Consider the following 23,522-nt stretch of genomic DNA (forward strand, 5'->3'; position numbering starts at 1 on the left):
TATTGCCTTTCGTTCCAGACACAAACATAACTACATACTATACGAAGAGGGAAGACCACTGATGTTTTTTTTTCTGTATAGTGCATATTGCCTTTGGTTCCAGACACAAACATAACTACATACTATACGAAGAGGGAAGACCACTGATGTTTTTTTTTTCTGTATAGTGCATATTGCCTTTGGTTCCAGACACAAACATAACTACATACTATACGAAGAGGGAAGACCACTGATGTTTTTTTTTTCTGTATAGTGCATATTGCCTTTGGTTCCAGACACAAACATAACTACATACTATACGAAGAGGGAAGACCACTGATGTTTTTTTTTCTGTATAGTGCATATTGCCTTTGGTTCCAGACACAAACATAACTACATACTATACGAAGAGGGAAGACCACTGATGTTTTTTTTTTTCTGTATAGTACATATTGCCTTTGGTTCCAGACACAAACATAACTACATACTATACGAAGAGGGAAGACCACTGATGTTTTTTTTTTCTGTATAGTGCATATTGCCTTTGGTTCCAGACACAAACATAACTACATACTATACGAAGAGGGAAGACCACTGATGTTTTTTTTTTCTGTATAGTGCATATTGCCTTTGGTTCCAGACACAAACATAACTACATACTATACGAAGAGGGAAGACCACTGATGTTTTTTTTTTCTGTATAGTGCATATTGCCTTTGGTTCCAGACACAAACATAACTACATACTATACGAAGAGGGAAGACCACTGATGTTTTTTTTTTCTGTATAGTGCATATTGCCTTTCGTTCCAGACACAAACATAACTACATACTATACGAAGAGGGAAGACCACTGATGTTTTTTTTTCTGTATAGTGCATATTGCCTTTGGTTCCAGACACAAACATAACTACATACTATACGAAGAGGGAAGACCACTGATGTTTTTTTTTTCTGTATAGTACATATTGCCTTTGGTTCCAGACACAAACATAACTACATACTATACGAAGAGGGAAGACCACTGATGTTTTTTTTTTTTCTGTATAGTGCATATTGCCTTTCGTTCTAGACACAAACATAACTACATACTATACGAAGAGGGAAGACCACTGATGTTTTTTTTTTTTCTGTATAGTGCATATTGCCTTTGGTTCCAGACACAAACATAACTACATACTATACGAAGAGGGAAGACCACTGATGTTTTTTTTTTCTGTATAGTGCATATTGCCTTTCGTTCCAGACACAAACATAACTACATACTATACGAAGAGGGAAGACCACTGATATTTTTTTTTTTCTGTATAGTGCATATTGCCTTTCGTTCCAGACACAAACATAACTACATACTATACGAAGAGAGAAGACCATTGATGGTTGAGGTTTCTAGCGGAGGATTTGAAATCTTCAACTCATAATTGATTGAATTCGTACCAATTTCACTATGTGAGGGCATTGTGACGTGTGTCACAAAAAAGAATAAGGGCCCTCAATCTTGATACTCATATCGTCCAATTATAGTTTGTTCTTTGTTCAATTTCAATTACAGCATAATTATATCGTTCAAAAATATTTGAAAAATATTCTTCTGTTGAAAATCTCAAAAAGGTGTGATGATGGAGACAATCAGTTTGGTTTTCGTGCGGGTCTTGGTGTTGGGAATGCACATGCAGTTTTCGGATCTATTTTGGAGAGGTATGAGAGAGTGAAAAAGAAACTTTATACGTTTGTGCAATAGATATTTCTAAAGCATTTGATTCGATCCTAAATCCCCAGCCTGTTTTAGCACTTTTGAGGAGTGGGGTATACCCATTCATTTGTGCCTCCCTATGGCAATGGTATCAAAGCTCTTCTATACGTGTCCGCGTCGAAAATCTTTACGGCAGCCAAATTTCTTTGCGTTCTTGTTAAGTCCTGAAAAATTTAACAATGTCGTCTGCTATGCAACCTGCAAAAACTGCATGTTCTTATCCATCCATCCATTGAAACAAGTCACCTTTCATATGCAGATGGCATTCTTCTGCTGTCTGATAATTTGCTATCACTGCAGGCTGCAGTGAACAGCCTTTATGCCGGGTTGTCTGACATCGGCTGTCAGTCGCCTCTGCTAATACTGAATTTTTCGATTTTGGTTGTCATCACCACCTCGATTCAAAAATTCAGGTTGGCCCTGATTCAATTTTTGCAGTGCATCTCTCAAGTACTTTGAACTTGCATTCAAGACCTTGACTCAAGCAACAAGGTCATTGACAATAAATGTGTTGAGAGAGAAGTTGAGAAAGTCCTATGGACGTTTCTCTCGGGTTAAAGGTCAATTTGACAAAAAAAAAAAAAACGCTTGGTTAGCTTTATACCTCGTTTTTTGCTCCCTATGTATTTTTTCTGGTGCCATTATGGAAGTCTTTTACCGCGTCAGAACGCCAACAAATTCCGTCTGTCTTTTTCAAATTTTGTAAGTATTTTCTTTGCGTTCCTATTTGGTCCCGTAACAGTTATATTTCCAAACAATACCGAGTTTCTGAGATATGTGATAAGATGGATGTTTTAGAAGGCAGATTTAGACAGCAATCTGAGTCAGTCATAGATTTTCCGTTGGGGTGTATTAATCGTTTCAAATTTTGTAAGTATTTTCTTCGCGTTCCTATTTGGTCCCGTAACAGTTATATCTCCAAACAATACCGAGTTTCTGAGATATGTGATAAGATGGATGTTTTAGAAGGCAGATTTAGACAGCAATCTGAGTCAGTCATAGATTTTCCGTTGGGGTGTATTAATCGTTTCAAATTTTGTAAGTATTTTCTTCGCGTTCCTATTTGGTCCCGTAACAGTTATATTTCCAAACAATACCGAGTTTCTGATATATGTGATAAAATGGATGTTTTAGAAGGCAGATTTAGACAGCAATCTGAGTCAGTCATAGATTTTCCGTTGGGGTGTATTAATCGTTTGTGAGTCATTGTTAGTGTATTATTTAGTGTTTGTGATGATAAGGATTTAGATTATGTAAATTTCTTTTTCCATACTCCTCTAAGTGTATTTTTGTATGTACAGAGGGTTCAAATAGATTATAGTTATTATTAAAAGTAAAACTTACTAGTTGAACTTCAACAACCTGTTTATTCCCAAAACCAGCTAAGGCTTCAAAGCAAATTATCTATCACTAAGATATAGAAATGAAAAGAAATTCACATAAAGTGTGAAATAATGATATTCCCTAAAGGGCTGGTGTTCTTGAAAGAAAGCGAAATGCGGATGCGGTCTTTTGCCTCAGCTGCAGATAAGTTTTGTCCCTGATGTAACTTGGAAATTGGTTATGCGACTCGCATTTTTAAAGTGTGCCAGTAACTTAATCATACGAGGAAAAGTTTTTTGGACGTGATACCAATGAGCTTCTTGGAATCCTGTAGAAGACTTTAAAAGGACAGTCGTTTAGTTTTGTAAATATGTTGATGAAGAGTTGAAAGAGGAATAGAAATTTAAGTACCAAGGACGTGAAAATGAAAAAATTTTCCCCCAGAGACCCGTCCCAGGTCTATTCATACCTGAAAACAATATTTTTCTCAGATTAAAAAAAAAGTTATTTCGAAATTATAAATTTTTTAGGGCAGTATCACATTTTTTTCCACTTTGAACTTTGAAAACAAACAAGCAAAATTAATTAGTAAAGCTTAATTAATTAAATTAGTTAGTTGAAATAAATAATTCGTTAAATTATTTAAATTAATTACTTAAAATTAATTATTTAAACAATTAACAATACTTTTCACTTCTAAAATTTCCAACATTAGCTTTCACATCGACTTTTTTGGAGGAGATCGACTTTTTAATTTATATTAGTAATTTTATATTGTTCATTTATAGATATTGTTTTATATGACATAATTTGGCTACTTCTAAACTATCATTATAATTACTTGAAGTTTGATAGTTACTTACCTATACGGGAAGGCTTTCATGAAAATCTTCATAGGCATTCGACCACTGGTGTATTTGCTAATAACAAAAGGCAGTATAATTTGCAGTGGTATAAGTGGAATGGCAAGCAAAGCTAGATGTGCTTTCGGAACGCCTTCTTCAACCAGCTTCAAACCAGTAATGGCATCAGCTGCTGCAAATCCAATCTAACAGTAAAATTCACAATTAATTATTGCGAATTACTCGATAGCTTTGATCAGAGTTGCCAGCATTCCAGTAAAGGAACATACTACTATTTACAGTTTAGACGAATTTAAGTTTGGAGTATACAAATTTGTTTGAGTTACGTATTGAAGAGTCTAAGCAGTAAAAAACCGATAAATGAACCCAACGAGATCACCCGGATTTGACCGGAATAGTGGGAATTTCCGGAGAAGAAAAATACACTTTGTGTTTCGGGGAGATCTTGGGTTTCTTTAGAAGAGCTTTACAAAGGTAGATATTCGAATTTATTTATTTGTTACTACCAAACGCGGTAAGCTTCACAAAGTTTGTCGCACTAAACACTAATAGCTAATATAAAAAATATTCTCGAAACAGAATAAGAACCAGACTTGTGACAACGGATTGGAATTCGTTGGAATCACAGTCTGACGGAAACCGATTGTGACAAGATTTAGTGCGGATCCCGTAATCTAATCTACTTTTGATCCGTAATAGTCACACTGTTTCCAACGAAAAAGCATTCCAAGCCACTTGACATTGGAAAGAGATTCTTAGCCTAACGTTTTCTGTGGACAAAGTGGGTATATGGTTTGATAGTGTTGACGGGTACTAGTGAATTCTGAAAAAGTGAGTTCTTGACATTATGAATGTCCCCAACAGTGGGAAATCTATTTATTCGGTGATTAAGCGAAAATATTGTAATTAACTTATTACTTTGTTATTAATATGATTACTAACAACAGCACATCGCAGCACCAAACCACCAGAGACCAACAGAGCTACGCCTGTTCCTCCTCCATCCCAAACTATTCAAAGATTCCCTCTTTACTACCTCCTAAAGACTTCAAATTTCAATTGAATCCTTTCTCACAATCTATTATGACTCCTTTCAAGAGCAACCTACTTTTTGTTTGCCCCCAGATGAATGGCTGAGATGGACGGTCTTTGGCAGCCCATAATCTTTCATCCACAAAACGTCTCTAAGCAATCTGAATTATTCGATCATTACAACCCTAGAAAGTGGAAAGGAACTACGTTTTTCGTACAGATCACTGTTTCAAAACACTCTGTCTAACGGGTACCCATAACTAATCCTAGATAATTCCTCTGAAAAACATATAATAAATCCTCCTACGACTTCCAAAGCACCTTCATTTCAGAACAAAACTCGACCACTGTCATCGCTGTAGCATCCAACATTCTAACCTTGATTCGAAGACTTATCTTCCTGTTCTTCCACACTTAATCAGCTGTGGGGAAAAACCCTGGGCCTTGGCTATTTTACTTTTAACATCTTCACAGCAACCACTATCTTTACATATAATGCAACTTAGGTAAGGGAAGCTATCCGCCTCATCGATCTTCCCTTTACCCAACTTCACCTTCCTTTATTCGTAGTCTAAGCAACCAAGCCACCAGAGACCAAAACAGCTACGCACGCTCCTTCTCCATCCCAATCTATTCAAAACCTCCCTCTTTACGGCCTCCCAGGAAGTTCCCATTTCCTTTAAATCTTCTTTATGAAGATTGAGGAAGGAAATGGTCTTCTTGAGGAAGATCCTCTTACTCAAGACGAGGATGATCTGCTTTCCGTTTAGCCCTAAACGGTTGGCCGAAAAGGACAGTCTTCGGCAATCTGTCATCCTTCAACCGCAGAACGTGCCCTAAACATCTCAACCTTTCTTTCATTATAGCCCTCGAAAGCGGGATTGAACGACTCTTCACTGAACGACTATTGAACGCGCACCTACACTCTTCCTTGCGAGAGCACTAAGGTTAGATTTAAAGTCTTCAACAGTCATCCCCTCCCTCCAATTTAACATTGCATATTTTTAGAAACATACAAAAGAAAAGGAAATCAAACCTTCAGCAGAAAATTTTCTTAGAGAAAGCTTAAATTAAAGATAAAACTCACTTAATTCTATAAAAGATTATGGTTTTAAAAAGATTTTAAATATAGATTTCAAATTAAATTAAATTTAAATTTTTCTAAATTTAAATCAAAGATTTTAAATTAGGATTTTAGATTTAAAAAGATTATGGTTTTAAAAAGGATTAGAAAGCTTAAATTAAAGATACAACCCACTGAATTCTATAAAAGATTATGATTTTAAAAGACTATGGTTTTAAAAGACTATGGTATTATTTAAGATTATGGTTTTACACGCCAGAAGTGCAATGTATAAAAATGAATCATTGATCACCGGTCATCATTTATTTATTATTCACAACAAAGAAAAGAATTATAATTACTGCTTTATAAAATTCTACAAATCGTGATTTTTTTTTTTCTTCGTCCTTTTAACCTACAAATCGTGATATCTCTTTTCACGTCCTTTTATGTTTTTTCTCTTTTGTTTTAGCGTCTTTTATTTTTAATGTGTTACTCTGTAACTGGTTTCCTTGCGATTTCTATTTTGATTTGCATTGTATTTTTATGTCTTTTTCCTCGTGTTACTCCACGTATTATACCTTGTATAGCGTAGGATGGTCACCCACACCACACTACACCACTTGTATAGTGTAGGTCAAAAATAAATAATAATAATAATAATTCAATAGACAAAAATATTCAACACACAAATATTCCTCGTTGTTTTAGTGATTTCTTGTGCATTTTGTCTACCCTTCGCGGTGTTGACTCTTATTTCCCTAGATGCATTTATTCCCGTTCATGTTTTTCTATCTTTTACAAAGGTACACAGAAATGGAATAGTTTAACTAACGATATTAAGATTATTGGGGACCCCCATATATTTAGAAAAATCATTAAGGAGATGCTTTTTGTAGAATATGAGTTTTGATTGATTTATTTACTTATTGGGGGGTTGATATGACGTTCCCGGAGTTAAAGTAAAGTAATAGTGTTTTTTTTTTATATATTCACACGTGTTCTTTTTGTTTTAAGGATTTTGTTTTCTCAGCCTCCCTTACGGACAAGCTTTCCTTTTCAGGGGATTTTGATTTTTTGTTTATTATGTATTTTGTCAAAAAATCCTTCTCTCTTTCACACACAAAAAAAAACTATCCATAACCATGATGGTAAAACCTGGGATCATTAATGCTTAAAAGATTGACTGATTAATCTTCTCATAACTATCACAAAACTGTCACAAAAACAATCACAGAAAAAACTACCCATAATTCATGTAAAACTTGGTATAAAACCTGGAATAAACTGGAAAAACCAGGAATAACAGGAAAAAACATATCCAGGAAAAATCTGGAATCATTAACGTTTAAAAGATTAACTGATTTTGAAAACATCTCAACAGTTAGCGTATCAAGCCTATGAGTATCAACGAGCTGGAAACGCGACACAATCTTACCATTCGTAACGTCAAAAACAATATTATATATGTCAACGTCAAATAAAAAAATAATAAATATCCACGTCAAAAAATATTCACGTGGCAAAAACAAAAGAAATTTTAAAGAACAAATAGAGGCAACCTTCAATTTTTTGATCCTTTTTCTGAAGAAGATTAGCAAATCCGGACCGAAAAAAATATTGCTGGAATGCAAAAGAACCATAGAACCTGCAATTTTAGTTAAATTTGCCATGGCTTGGGCAATTTTTTCCGTATGAAATTCTATTTTTTTTTTTTAATAGTGAAACTAACTAACTCAAAACATGTTGAAGACAGACTTGAACAAAAAGAAACTCCAAGCCAATTCATTTCCTCTCGACTGAGCAGCAAAGAACCATTTGAACGGAGGAGGAATATTTAAAGTAGGGTCACTAAACATAAAATATGGCCCGTAAATAAATAGAAAGAGTAAAGCTAGAAAAAAATACTGGTCAAGCAGTCCACAAGAAGTGACCCTGCCATTGGTTAAAAAAAAGAATAGAACAAAGAATATAGAATATAATTAAACTCCATCATCAAAGCGCAATAAAAAATATTCAGCATTCTTTTTAAAACTATAATGATTATATCCAAATACCTCATCTGAAATTTTGTCGCTGAATCTGTGTTTATTTGGGATTAACGATATTTAAGACCGAGTTGAGGGCCTTGATCTTTCAGAATTAGCAGAAGGTCGTCGATACGCTCTAGAATGGCCTAAAGTCTTAAACCCCGTCCTTATTCAATTTCTTGTTAAATTATCGGGTCTATTTTACTGTCCCATGACCGACCTACTTTCCCAGAATCACTGAAAGTAATTGTAAACGATGCTGATCAGGTCCTTAAAAAGATATGGAAGTAAAATTCATTTGTGTCTTTTAATTGTTCTAACTGTTTTGTATCAGAGAAAGACACCGATACGCTCTAGAATGCCTAAGATGTACACATGCTTTATGAATAAGGCGTTATAAAAATGAAAAGGGCAAGAATAAGAAAGATAGGCAAAAAGAAGATATAAAAGATAGATAGAATATCGAAAAAGAAATGGAAGAATTTTAAAAAAGCGTAAAACAATGTAACTAAGTATAGTCACAAAGTACCAAAGAAATCAGCATTAGGATTATTGAAACTTGATGCACAGCCTGGGATAATCTAGGATGACCTGATTTTTTTAAGATTTCTCCACTTTGCGTTTACCATCGACATCATAACAATACTAATTGTCAGTATAGTACCAGTATGCTATTTCGGTATTGGGAAATTAAAGAATATAAAATGATACATATCTTTGAGAATTAGTTTTGGCTCCACATAACTGATGATAAATTATTATAAAGAATTATATTTTATAATTTTTTACTGGACTTCCAAGTTCATATTCCTTCAGATTTTTAATGAAATATGGTGGTGACAGGCATGTGGACTGATCAAGGACTTTTATGACTCTACCCAACATCTCGTAATTTTCTCAACAGTTGCCTTAGTTGCCAACAGTTGTTTTTTTTTTCATTTTCACAACTGTACCGTTCATGACCGAAGAAAATGTCACTGTGGGTGTGGGTGGCACCTAGCATATGACATACATGTGGGTGGCACACAACATAGGAGCTCCATGTCAGTATAGTACCATGTCAGTTTGCGTAGTAATAGGCGGAGCTTGTTTATTGTATATTTTATCTCCTTGGTTTTTGCGTGGAGTAGTTACAGGACATATTGATTTGATTTTTTTTTGTTGTTGTTAGAATACTCTCCTTTTTTAAACTGTAACGGTTTTGATTCTTTCCTTTATAATATTATCCTTCATTTTACGAAAGTAATTTTATAGGTATCAAATACCACAAAAATGGAATTAAACTCGGTGGAAAATATAAAATAATAAGAAGAAGAAATAAGCTAAGGCAAGAAATAATTAACACACAAATTATTCTGACACGTTTTATTTAAACTAAAATATTCTCGCGTTATCACAGTTATTCTATCAGCATCCTAAATTCTATGGTAGCACAGTGGATTCATTCTAGTTTGACAATACGGTGCCCGGGAGTGTATCTCCACAGGTGCAACTATGAATTTCCCAAAAAAGAGGTCGAAGGGTTAAGTATACTCCGACGTCGGTTCAGCATATTCCCAAGAAACATCTAATATTGCTAGGCGAGGCCCTCGCGTCTGGCCTAAATATATGTTGTTTTTTTTTAGTATCATTTATATATTCTTTTTTCCTTGCAAGTAGCCTGTCAGTTGATTTAACCCCTTTCAGGACGCATAGTACATAGCACTGTTATTATACACAGATATAGTTTTCACTTCTTAAATACTTTGGCTTCTTAGACTACTACACTTAAAACGGGCATAGTCCACCCACGGATAATTTAGAGTTTGCCATAGCTTTCAAAACCTAGGTTAAAATGGCAGCAATTTAAAAAAGGATTCTTCTGACCTTGCAGTTCAAAGAAAAATACCAAAGATTTTAAAACTGGATAGTTTGAAAATCTGTCATAGAGAAGATGTTTTCCCACCTCTCTCTATCTCTCTCTCTCTCTCTCTCTCTCTCTCTCTCTCCTCTCTCTCTCTCTCTCTCTCTCTCTCTCTCTCTCTCTCTCTCTCTCTCTCTCTCTCTCTCTCTCTCTCTCTCTCTCTCTCCTCTCCTCTCTCTCTCTCTCTCTCTCTCTCTCTCTCTCTCTCTATCTCTCTCTCTCTCTCTCTCTCTCTCTGTTTCAATGCCTTTCTTTTTAAAAGAGTTCAACAATTTAAATTACCGTTGTATGAAAAAAAAAAAGTTTGAAGGGTGGTTTGAAAAGACAGAAAACTTGTTAATTTTGCCAGAGGAAATGTGTAAGCGTAGTTCAGAGCCATTCTAAGGGGCAGAAGGCAACTAGGGTAATCACACCAGGCAGTATGGCTGGAATGGAGGCGCTGCAACTGGGTGGTTGCCACCTATGATCAAATTTTTCACTTTGATTTGGCTTTTTCTGCTTATATTTCAGTCGGGAGGCGACACTGTAGTTACTTTTTCTCACGGCACCATCAACCATAGGAGCGGCTCCGGAGATCGACCCTAGGAGCTGCTACTTTTTTGATCGACCATGCGTCAAACAAACTCGTGGTTCAATTCCACCTTGTAGGCTAAATTCCACCTTGTAGGCTTGTAGTACAAAGTACGGATGACAGATTTCCAAAGATTGTCCTTTCCGGCCAACCGTTTTAGGGCTAAACGGAAAGCAGGTTGTCCACTTTGGGTGGCTGGGTGTCGTAAAGAGAGATTTAAGGGCAATAGGAACTTCCTGCGAGGGTGTAAAGAGGAAGGCTTTGAACAGATTGGGACGGAGCCGTAGCGTGCGTAGCTGTGTTTACCTCAGGGGGCTTAGTGCTGCGGTGAGTTGTTAGTGGTAGTAGTTAAAATGGCTAGGCCTTGTCTTACAAAGGCAAGATGATGGGTTGCCAAAGATGTTGCTTCCTAACCATCCATCTGGCAGCAACAAAAAGTAGGCCCTTCCCGAAAGGGTAAGAAGAAGATGCAAAGAAGGATTTAAAGGGACCTGAAAGGGGGTAAGGAGGGAAGCTCTTAATAGATTGAGTTGGAAGAGCAGTGTGCATAACTATGGGGCTCTCGGGCGGTTTGGTGCTGTAGTAAGTTGTTAGTAGTGGTGGAAGTTATTAGTTTTAGTAGTTATTGAAATTTAGAAAATTTTGTACCAGGAATATACTTTTTGAGGCACTATTTTTTGACAACTTTTAATTCTTTCAGGTGATGGGTAACTATACTTAGTTGAAACCAAATAAGAAGTGGACTAACCAAATGTCTAGTAAAATATAAATCATCAGATACTCCTTGTTGGTAGGTTCCCTTCACACTGTATTCTTCAAAAATTTTAGTTATGAAAACAGTTATCTCAAAAGAATTCCTCTTACCTTGCAGGTTAAAAGGAAAACAGCTAAGATTTTAACGCTGGGTAGTTTGATAATGTGCCATAAAAGTTTGTAGGTCTCTTTCACACCTCTCTCTTCTTCAACTTCTTCATGGTCCTTTTCATCTTCAATTAAATGTTCATTGGATTCCTTTTCGGTCTTGAAGAGCCACACTAACGTTGTTGTGATCATAAATACAACTCCCCAAAAGAACAAGAACGCTAAAAACAGGAAGAAAATGAGGAATTTAAAAATAAGAATTTTAAAATTTAAAATAAGAATTTTAAAATTTTAAACAATGATTTTAAACTTAAATTTTTTTTAATTTTAAATATAATTTTAAATTTAAAAATTTTGTAAATAAGAATTTAAAAATAAGGAATAAAAAATTAAAAAATTAAAAATAACAAGGGTTGTGGAAAAAATCATTACAGTCACATAATTATAAAGGTAAGCCCAAACTCTGCCATCGAGCATCGACTTATAAGTTATATAATAACTTATTATATAATTATAGTTATATGTTTTTAATATACAAGTTATAATATTTTATTTATATTATATTTATATTTATATTATAAGTATACAATATATTATATATTATAGTACAATTATAAGTTATAATATATATTTGTATAAATTTATAAGTTGTGAAAACGGAAGATGAAGAAAAAGTCTGAATTCTTACTTCCAGAACGTGTTGTATTTGCTCTATATATGACAGAGCTCTCTATTAGTAATAAATGTATGTCTTCTAGGAGAGTTGGGGGTAAAAATAGTGTAAAAATGGGCTCAGTGGACTAGTGAACAATGGTCAACTTATATAGTTAATTTTTCTATCTTTTGCGTCGACTTGACTATTACCATTGAAAGGAAAAATGATAGGTGGGGAAATATGTTAGTGGTGATCAATTACATGATCACCAGTTATCAACACTGGTATAGAAATGTTTGAACTATGTTGCACCAGCATATTTCATGGATATTTTTTGTTACTAATTTGATTGTTATTTGTGTACTTGTTCATGATTCAGAACACACTCAAGAATTTTGATCTGTAGAACCGTAAAAACCAGTTTCATATTTCATAGCCCCGAGACTTGTTTAGTTTGAGAGAATGCATTGGACTTAAATTTGGGCTATATATCTGCACATTAGGGGGGAGGGGTGGGGGTAAAGTATTTGGACAGACTTAAGTTAGAAAAAAATTCTTACTTCATAATATGCAGAATAATAGTAGCTAACACATTTTACGTACCGACCCGCTATACTTTACTCTCTTGTGCCTGGACAAAATGTTGATAGGCGCCCCTCCACCCAGTCTCCAACAATTTTTTATTTATTAACCAAATTGTTTTTAATGCTTTTGTTTAGCATCCCAGTGCTTTTTTATTGCTTTAAATTCTTTAGGGGCTAGTAATAGCACTTTAATTTAATTACTTATTTAATTTAACTTATTTGATTTGATTTATTTACTATTGCTTTTCCACAAAATGGAGTCCTTTCAGTGAAGATAGAGCCAGATTCACTCATGGGGGGATTTTCCCTTCCCTAAATTTCGACAATTAGTTGTTGGCTAATTTTCATTGAAATATATCATTTTCGGTATTTTGTTGAAAAAATTTAGAAAAAATAACGGAATTGCGGCCCCTAGATTTTTAAACAAACATTTTGCCCCATCCACCCCTATAATTTCTTGAATTGACGCCAGTCTCCAAACCAGGGTTTTGATTTGGAAAATCCTGGATTTTATTTAGGCAAGGGGGGAGGGTAACAAAAGAATTTGTTCAGGGGGTGGGAGGGAGCACCGGAACAATTTCTATTTTGGGGAGGGGAGGGTTGCAAAAGAATGAAGAGGAGGGATTTCATCTCCCTGGGACTTTGTCTAAATAAAGACAAGTGGAACAAGATCAAGCCATAGCCCTTTCAGTCCTAAAATTTTAGTAGATAGCACCAGTTCATGAAACCGTTGAATTTTAAGTACAGTTAAGATCTTTTTTACGCTTTTTGTCTTTATTGTATTGTTTTTCTTAGTATTTACGCTGAAACATTCTGGTTTTATGTTCTATCTATTGTTTGTTATATTATTGTATTCTATCTTTTATGTAGAAGTGGAACAATATCAAGGCATAGCCCTTTCACTCCTAAAATTTTCATAAACACCACCGTTTCATGAAACTGTTGAATTTTCAGCACATTTTTTTACAGAATTCTTGTACGAAATTCTTTTTATTAGTCTTACTGTCTCTTTACCGACTCAATTTTCCACGTGGTGATGTACCGGGGAAATTACCTGGCGGCTATTTCCAGCGTATTTGGATTTCCTGGAAATAATATCTACAGAAGGGAAGATTTCCAGAATGATCTGGAAAACTATTAAAATTAAATTCTTTTTTAAATTAAAGAATTCTAAGGAGAATTTTTCAGGGTGAATCGCAAGCAAGAAATTTTACGGGTGGAGGGGAGATTTCAGCGAGGACGGAACTGTCTGGAGGGAATTTTACGGGGGATGTATTTTACGTGGGAGGAAATTTTCACGGAGGATTTTTCCATGAGGGGAGGGAATTTTTCGTGGAAGATTAGCCAGATTTACAGGTATTATTTGAAAACGATCAGAAATTCAATTTTAAAAAACAAGTTTTTTTAACTGAGATTAAGGAGCAGCATTAAAACTCAAAACGAACAGAAATTGTTCCTAATTTCGAGAGGTTGCCCCCTCCTCAATACCTGCTCTTTATGCAAAAGTTTTACTGTGTGTTGTCAAATTTTCAGAATACCTCCAAAACACAAACTTGGGGAATTTAATTAGAATAGGAAGCTTTTCTAAAAGTACTAAAAGCTTTAGAGTAAAGAGAAACTTATAGAGGAGGGGACAGCCCCTTCAAACAAGGAATAATTTCTGTTCGTTTTGAGTTTTTAAATATTACTCCTTACTTTAAGTTAAAAAAGCCTTATTATTTTTTATTCAGTTGTAAAAAGAGTATGGGCTAATAAATTTACTCATTTTTCGAGTATTTTTGAAAAAAAATGTTTACTTGAAAGTTGTGGCGTTATTGAATTAGAAAGCATGCTGGTAGCCTAATATTACCTTCAAATTTTAGATCTTAACAAATAATGATTCTTCTTAAAGACGAAATGTAATTCAAATGTCATTCCAAAATTCGCCTTTTCATAGTTCTCTTTAATATAAATCTTATCTACCATATGACTTTATAGGTTTTCTTGTGATTATATCTGAACTATACAAAAATACTTAAAGAAAAACTCACAAGACAGCGTCAGAAGGCCAGTAGTTTGAGGTTCGCTCCTTAAATATTTATTACAGAATTCAGGTGATTCTAATGCAATAAAAAGTACATATCCGAAAAAGTATCCTGCAGTTTGTCCAACACTGTTACAAGTGGATGCGTATCCAACATTATTTCTGCAAAATTAAAAAATAAATAAATAAATAACATAAAAAATAAAACGATACATGGATATGGTAGTGGTACTTCCCCATTTTCTCTGTGAGTAGAAATGGTTGAATATATAGGTCTATTCAGAAAAAAAGGAAATACTACTACTACTAATAACTCACCACAGCACCAAGCCACCTGAGGCCAAGCACGCTCCTCCTCCGACCCAATCTGTTCAAACTCTTTACATCCTCCCAAGAAGTTCCCATTTCCTTTAAATCTTTATTTATGACATCCTCCCACCCCAGACGAGGACGACCTGTTTTCCGTGTAGCCCCAGACAGTTGGCCAGAAAAGACAATCTTCGGTAATCTGTCATCCTTCATCCGTAGAACGTGGCCTATTCCTTTAAATCTTTATTTATGACATCCTTCCACCCCAAACGAGGACGACCTGTTTTCCGTTTAGCCCTGGACAGATAGCCAAAAAGGACAATCTTTGGCAATCTGTCATCCTTCATCCGCAGAACATAGCCTAGCCATTATAGCCCTAGAAAGCAAGATCGAACCACATTTTTCTTACAACCTACTGTTTGAAATACGGTCAGCCACCCAGAACAATCTGTAGGCAATTTCTCTGGAAAACATCTAGTAAATTTTCATCTGCTTTTCGGAGTGCTCATGCTTCAGAGCCATATTTGACCACTGTGTGGCTTCCAATATTCTAATCTTGGTTTGCAGACTTAACTTCCCATTCTTCCAAACTTTTTTTTAACTGTGAAAAAAACACCCTGAGCCTTGGCTATTCTACTTTTGACATCTTCACTGCTCCCACCATCTTTACTAATATTCAGAAAAAAAAGAAATAAACTAACTAAGCAAGATTACTGGAAAAAATTTTATAAAAGGATTATCTTTTGGAATATATTTAAAATGACGTAAATTCTATTTTCTTATGGATCATTGGCAATTTAATAAATTTTCCTCCGTGTAAATCATTGATTCCTTGGTGCGCAAAATTTTTATTTTTGATAGTATGGTTTAAAACATATTTTGTCTTAAGCAAACAGCATTGAAACTTCGCCCTTTAGAAGGCTTAGTGGTTGGTAAATTAAGATTAAAAAAGTATTTGCTACAGAATTCAGGTGATTCTAGTACAGTATATAAATTAATATTCCAAAAAGTATCTTCTAGTGTGCAAAAAATCTAAAAATATACAAAATAAAAAACTTGTCAAAAGACTTGTCTGAACTAACCGAAGTTCTCACTGATGTTCCCAGATTTCCGGTTTATTAAGCACAGCATAGAATTCAAATTTTTGGTCCCCATAACTTTAGTGTTTTCAAATTGCGTTTAAGTAAATTCGTCTTTTTTCAACTTGTTTGGATTTTTCGTCATATACAGTTTAGTCCTACAGTTTTCAAAATTGTTTCTGTAATTATTTTGCTACATTGTCAGAAAGGGATTTGTATTCCAGGGATAGAATTCAGAAGTCTGAATCAGAAAAAGACCAATAAGTTAAACTCCGTCTGATTGGTTCCACACTGTAAATTCTATGCCAGTACAAAGTACGAAAGGTTTCTGAGAAACTAAATTTTTATAAGGATTAATTTTAAAAATTAATTCCACAAAACAAGTTTAAAAGAAAAGTAAAGAGCTCTATTAAGCCAAAAAAATCCTATAAAAAAAAGCTACAAAAAATCCAAACTGAATACACCACCAGAGTATAAAAAACTATGAAGTAGTTTTTTGGTTTTAGTTTTTATTTCGGCTACATATAAGAGCTATTTATATTTATATAATTTTTATATCCTTAGTTATGCTTACTAAATCCACAGTAAGTTAGTAATATTATTATTACTATTATATTTATGTTTGAAATCAGTTTTGGCAGTGATTTTTTTGCTTATTTAGATCTGAACATTAAAGTTTAAGCATCATGGGATCACAGTATTCAAGTTTATAAAATCAATGTAAGCTCTCTTCCTTTTGAGTTAAGTTGAAGTTTTAGTTTTTTTTTTTTTTTTTTTTTTTTTTTTTGTCTGATATTAAACATAGGCTCAATAATTTTTTTTTATAAGTCGTACAAGCGAACTGGAAAGAGCAAATGTCAATTTTCTGGTACTTAATTATTATTTGGTTCAAGTCTATTTTCAGTTTAATCAATTTTACTTTCCATTTTCAGTTCTTTTTTTCATTTATTTGAGCTGTTTCTTCTGTTTTTGCCTCTTTTCTTTTTTTCTTATGTTTTTCGTTTTGTTGTCTTCTGTTTTGTGAGCTGTTTCTTCTGTTTTTTCATTTACCGTTTTTTTTCTCACTTAGTAAGTAAGAATGAAACCCTCAAAATGTAGTTATGCACCTTTTTTTAATAACAGCTACTAAATTACAACAACAAAAATGCAAGTAACGAATCAGCAAAAAATAAGCTAAAAACATATGGCGCCAAACTTTCCTTTAAAAGTGTGGTTGTTTCTGGGAATCAAAACATTGTTAGTGTTTGCAGTTCAAAAGAAAAAAAACACTGTCAGATTTAACTAATTACTTTAGCTTTTTGATTTTCTTGATTCATTTTTGTACAGTAACAAAAGGTGATAACCAAAAAGCTCCATATCTGCAAAAAGAAGAAAAATTTTAAAATAGCCATTTTCAGATATGAATAGCCCTAAGAATCGAAAGGGTCAAGAATTATATCCTAGGTTGATCTTTATATCCTTGGTACTTAAACCACATTTCACCATAATACTGAGCCAAGCACACAGGAGAAACCAGGCCAAGATCCATTATTTAAAAACAGTTTAGGTACTTAAAAATGACATAAAATCATATTCTTAACATAACATAATGGCATACTGTACAGACATAACATAATGACATAAGTCAATGTTCGGTATTTCTTTTTGTGTTATTAAAACCGATTAGTAAAACAGTTTTTAAACTGATAAGAAATTTATTGGCTGGTCCAAACTAATTATGAAATTTGGTCACAGCATATAACTTTACTAGAGAAAATACAATTTAAATCCCTCAGATTATATTATAACTATGAAAAATACATATAATCATAAAAAACACCCATATAATTTATATGTAAACAAAAATAATAATAAATATCTATAAAATATATTATAACCATAGAGCCACATAAAAGCAAAACTAAAATCAAACAGGCTTATTCTAACATAACAGCAAACAAGGCAATATTGTCATGTAATGTTTTATCTACATTTTTATTCTTTGTCCCTGACTGGCATGAATGGATGAATGGAGACCAAAATATGTGTGCTTTTTCACTGGATGTACCTCACCTTGTTTTCTTTATTGTTCATGGTTTTCTTGCTTTTTAATAGGAATTCATAAAAAAAATATGAAAACAAGCCAAAAACACAAACCATGATCTAAACAAATAGAAAAATTTGAATTTTGCTTCAAAACCATGATGGCAATTATTTTTGGCCAGTGGGGGACAAAACCACTGGCCAGAAAGAGTTTCAACCATCTATCTGGGTTTGTCAACTAAGTCTGAGTAATTCTTACAAGTATATAAATATTAATCAGGAATTATTTCAGCTTGTCACAAATGCAGGCTATGCTTGGTTGATTTATGAGGATTTTCCCCATCAAAATATTTTCCATATCAAAATTTTTTTTTTTTAATTTCATCTTGTAATTTTCCTCATCAAAATATGGTTCATAATGTCAAATAAAGTCAATAGGAAAGAAACAAACAATATCAGGATTTTTTCTTATGCACCTTGAGCTACATTTGGCCCAAATAGGATAGGAGATGGTACCTTTACATGGGTAGCAATTAGTATATTTGAAACTAGCTTTAAGAGGAATATTGACTTTTATCTTCATACCTCAGCTAGCAAATTAATCAAAACTTTATCAAAGGGACTTTGGTGGCCAGATGGCCTATATTCTACCTCTGAGTTTGGTCACAAGCAATAAAGCTAACAACAACAAAGAAAAGGGCTACCTTTTTAGCATAGTGATTGCCCAGCCATCAACAGCAATATCCTGGGTTGCAGCCAGAAAATTAAGCACAAAAAACACAAAGGTCAGCATATCAACATGAACATGGCTGTCATTCATCAAATTTTCAATATGGCTAGACAACAGCATCATCCCTAGTCCAAGAATATATTGAGCTGGAATGAGCCATGTTTTCCTTCTGCCAACTGATTTGAAGAACAATGAATCAACTAGTGGTGCCCATAGTAGTTTTAAACTGAAAGGCCAATAAACAAAACTGAATTTTGCTTGTTCTTTATAGCTGATGTGTCTATTTTGAAGAAGCATGGGGATACTAGCTGATAGACCAAGGGGGATGCCTTGAAGTATGTACAAAAGTAGAAGTAGAAGTATGTTCCCACCATCTCCATCAAACCTTTTCTTTGAAAGAAAAAATTTTAACATCCCTAAATAATCTGAAAAAGAAAAATTATTATGTTGAGCAAAGCAAAAAGGGTGGCAAAAGTTTAAAAATGGGAATAAAATCAATTGGGGAGAGAAAAACACCAACGAACAGGATCTACCATTCCCTAGTAAAATTATAAAGTTGACCATGAGATTAGAATGGATTACTTTTACCATGAATTTAAAAATATTTTCTGTATTCATAATCTTTACTTTTTTTAGAATGTAATAAAAGCTTGAGATTTCCCTTATTTTTTGCTATTTTTATTTAATTCATTGTGTTCACTTATTTTTAAGGCCCTGTTGTGTTTTTTTTTGTGCAAGTTATGTGACTTATTGGAGTGTTTTTTAATTTTATTTATCAATTGTTTATACTCCTTGATGCTGAGAGAAATAAACTAACAGTTGTAAGTGCCTGAAAGAAACTACATAAATGGTTTCAGAAAATTTATTACACAATCATGTCCTTTACCTTAAATCGCATTTACAGCACCAAAAATGCCCCCACAAGAAAATAAAAATTAATGCATGAGATAAAATTAGACAAAAAACTAATCCACCCAAAAATGGTGCACAAAAAGGGCTATTTTTACCTAGATTAGAACTTCTGTTGTTCTTGGGCCAAGAGGACCCTAGTACACAAAAAACTAATGAAAAATTACATGCCTGGAAATGGGGCATGAAAAGAGGCTACACATTTTTGTTAATGTATTCGTCCCCAAACCCTCCCCCCAAATTTACATGTATATAGGAAAAATTATTATATTTCTCATTTGTTTCTCTGTTTTGTATTCATATACATATTTGTTTAATGAAACAGCTTTTGTAGCACTGAAAAATAAACACTAAATCACACTATTTTTATAATCACAAAATGATCACTAGTTAGATACATTTACAAAATAAGGTCCAACTTTCAATTCACTTGTTAAATGCACTTACAAAATAATGTACAAAGGAATTTGCAAATCTCTTTGTACAGCACTTGACTGGTTCTAGTTTGTTGTAGTTTGTAGTATGTCTGCTGATTGATATAAATGGTGGAAGTATAGATTGGTGCTTCTTTTTTGTTAATATTTATTTCCCAAATTTTGTAAGCTGTGTTCTGAATTTGGGGACCCCAAACAAGACAGTAATACTTGAGGAAAGGTCTGATGCAGGTTGTATATGCCAGCAGGAGTTGACAATCAGAGAAGCCTAACCTGCACATACTTGTTAAACTCTGGATTAAGTAGTAACCTTTATGCACAATATTGTCTACAAGCAGCTTAAACAAGCAGTCACTTGTAAATGTTATGCCTAGGATTGTTGCAGAGGAAACAATTGGGAACAGAGAATCTGGGTAGTGATATCTTGCTTGAGTAGACTAAATCATAAAACTTTTGATTTCTGTTCATTCACTTGAAGACTGTTCAACTTACACTGGTTGATGAAGTCTGTGAAGAAAGTTGGCTCAGACTGCTGCTTTGCAACTGCATTTTCAACTATATATTTGAGAAGTGCAGACAACAAACTTGAAACTAAATCAATAAACGCTCTTCAAATTCTGTAAGTATAGGATAGACGACAGCAAGAAATAGAACAGCAGCAATAGTTTCTTGATTTAGTTGATTTTGCTTCACTGCCATTAAATCTTTTTAAACAAAAGAATAGTGTAATAAAAAAACAGACAAAAATTAAATGGATTATATATAAACTTTGGGCTATACATTTGCACATTAGGGGGGTTGGGGGTAAAGTAAAGAGAAGTTCTTTTAGGATTGATATAAGAAAGTATTTTAGGATTTTCTCAAAGCTGTTTTTAGAATTTATACTGAGGGTATATATTTGTACATTAGGGGGTAGGGGTGTTGGTAAAGCTCTCTTCTGACACAAATAAATTTAAATTTGAATCCAAGATGAAAAATTTGATTCCAAATGTATGTTTTTTTCCTAGCTATCCTATCAGTAACTTAATTAAAAAAAATTAGAAAATTATGTTACAAAATTCAAATTTACCATTAAGGCTATACATAGGATCATTGGAGGGAGGGAGGGGTAATTATCACATTTTCAAAAAATTCACCATGATGCTTGGACAAATATTGAAATAAGGAACCTAATGGTACTAAATGATTTGGTAAAATCCTAGTTGATTGACTTCTTGCTATCTTAGAAAGGGGTTAGGTTAGGAAAATGAAACTTTCAGGGATTGGTCTACAGGCTAAAGTATGTCCCAGAAAGGTATTTTGAACTATCTACCTCTATTCCTTCTTTCTCTAGAGGGCCCTGACCTTTGATGACCTTCAAAAATAGCCTATGTATTTTATAAAAGTGAAACCTTGCAAAATAGATCTCCTGCTTGAATAAAGTACAACAAAATTGTTTTCAGCTTCACAACTTTGCTCAATGCCAATCTATAAGATTTTAAAGATATGCAAATACATTTCCTAAATTTTGGAAAATTCAATTCAATTTCAATTTAATTTATTGATATAATATGCATAACAAATAAAATTGCATTGTCAGAACTAAAGGCAGAGAAAAAGCAACTGGCAACTGAAAATTAAGATATATGTTATTTTGTCAAAATTTCAATAGGTGTGTACTTTAAAATACCTCCCCAGGATATACTTTAGCCTGTAAACCCATCCCTGAAAGTTTCATTTTCCTGACCTAACCCCTTTCTGAGATAGCAAGAAGTCACTCAACTAGAATTTTACCAATATTTTTTCAACTAGCATTATAAACCAGCTGTTGCTGAGAAAAAACAACAAAAATAAAAAACTCCCAAAATCAAAAACCTTTTGACTAGGCCATACCCAGACAATAGGGGAATGGAAAGCAATTATTAGCCTACAACAGTAGACTTGGAGAGAATGCATAATGGGGAATCAAGCAGAAGCCTATTAGAGTAGATCTACTAATTAATTTTTTTGTCAGGCTATAGACATAGTATTCACTACAGAAAAGAAATCTTAGACAAAGATTATACCTTCATCATAGAACCTTAAAATAGCATACCAAGACTAAGCTGTATTCCTGAAAAATTAACCCAACAGCTTCTCAATACATAAAAACCCCAAATCTCTATTTTTTACCTAGAATACAATTTCGAAATATAGGCAGCTCTAAGAATGTGTTGTTCTACACCCAAAATTGAAAAACCATGTCACTAAATTTAAATATTTTTGCTTGTTCACTGCCAACTAGAACAAACTTACAGAATAAGCAAAAGGGCTCCTTAAGCCACATCAAAACGCAGGTCTTTTCCTCTTCAGTATTGAATTTGTGCCTTTTTATGTTGACTTGGAATAACAAATCATACGCATTTTTGGTGGTAATCTTAAATGTAATACTTTAATAGCCCAAGATCGGATCTAGAGCAAAAGCTTGGGGGGAAGGGGCAATGTGACAAGGGCGTCAATAACTGACGAAATTGACAAATTCATTTAAAAAAAGAGAAAAAACAAGGAATATGGACGCCAAAAAAATCTTGGGTGGTCTCTCCGAACCCCCTTGGATCTGCTGGTGTAATAGCTTTTAGTACTGAATTAACCAGTTGTCAGCTTTGTCAGTTAATATATTAATTATAGTAATTATAATGCTTCTAATTTTTAATTCTAATGCTACTCTTTCTGAATACAATCAATAATTAAAAGAAAATAATAGTCATCAGTTTTCCTTTCATTGATACTAAAACTTATAAATTCTTTGTCAACATGGGACACAAAAGACCTTTTTTCTGTTGTAAAATGATAAAATAATTTTGACACTATTTTAATATTTTCATTAAGATCCCGTGACATTTTAAAGGTTTTCCCCACTTTTTCAAAATCAGGCAAATTTTTTCGAGGTCTCAGCTTTTTATGAGTAACATTAAACGTCACAAATTTCATAATAAAAAGACAATTTTTTCAATTTATCTACTTTTGTTAAAATTCCATTTTTAGAGTTGTGGCTACTATTGGGCCGAGTCATTTTGCACTTATAGTTTGTTGCCAAGTACTGTTTGATAATTGTACTGTGTGAAGATATATTTCATAAACGTTAAGCTTTGCATTCAATTAACCTAACCCACTACTATTTAAAAAAAGATCAAATAAAAAAAACTTTTTTTACTGAAAGTAAGGAGCGACATCAAAACTTAAAACGATCAGAAATTACTCCGTATATGAAAGGAGCTGGTCCCTCCTCAACGCCGCGCTTTTTACGGTAAAGTATTTTATTGTTTAGGAAAGTAGAGTTGAGAGAAAGAGTCAAACTTTAGCGTAAAGAGCGGGGAGTCGAGGAGGGAATAGCAGCTTTCACATACGAAGTGATTTCTGTTCGTTTTAAGTTTTAATGTCG

General features: G+C 33.7%; 1 protein-coding gene across 3 annotated transcripts in view; it reads right to left on the minus strand.

Moving 5' to 3' along the window:
- The window catches only part of LOC136039135 (acetyl-coenzyme A transporter 1-like), a 39,694-nt gene extending 17,206 nt beyond the window's left edge, over positions 1-22,488 (minus strand). Inside the window, exons 1-5 of one of the 3 annotated variants that reach the window (XM_065722621.1) lie at positions 22,397-22,488; positions 18,754-19,204; positions 14,647-14,801; positions 11,381-11,598; positions 3,918-4,102 (exon numbers count right to left, since the gene is read on the minus strand). In XM_065722621.1, the coding sequence (XP_065578693.1) occupies positions 3,918-4,102; positions 11,381-11,598; positions 14,647-14,801; positions 18,754-19,204; positions 22,397-22,427 (1,040 nt within the window). In that variant the 5' untranslated portion in view covers positions 22,428-22,488. The other 2 variants (XM_065722623.1, XM_065722622.1) reach the window with 2 other exon arrangements.
- Positions 22,489-23,522: the final 1,034 nt, after the last annotated feature.

The sequence above is a fragment of the Artemia franciscana genome, chromosome 19, assembly GCF_032884065.1.
Source record: "Artemia franciscana chromosome 19, ASM3288406v1, whole genome shotgun sequence".
Lineage (NCBI taxonomy): Eukaryota > Metazoa > Arthropoda > Branchiopoda > Anostraca > Artemiidae > Artemia > Artemia franciscana.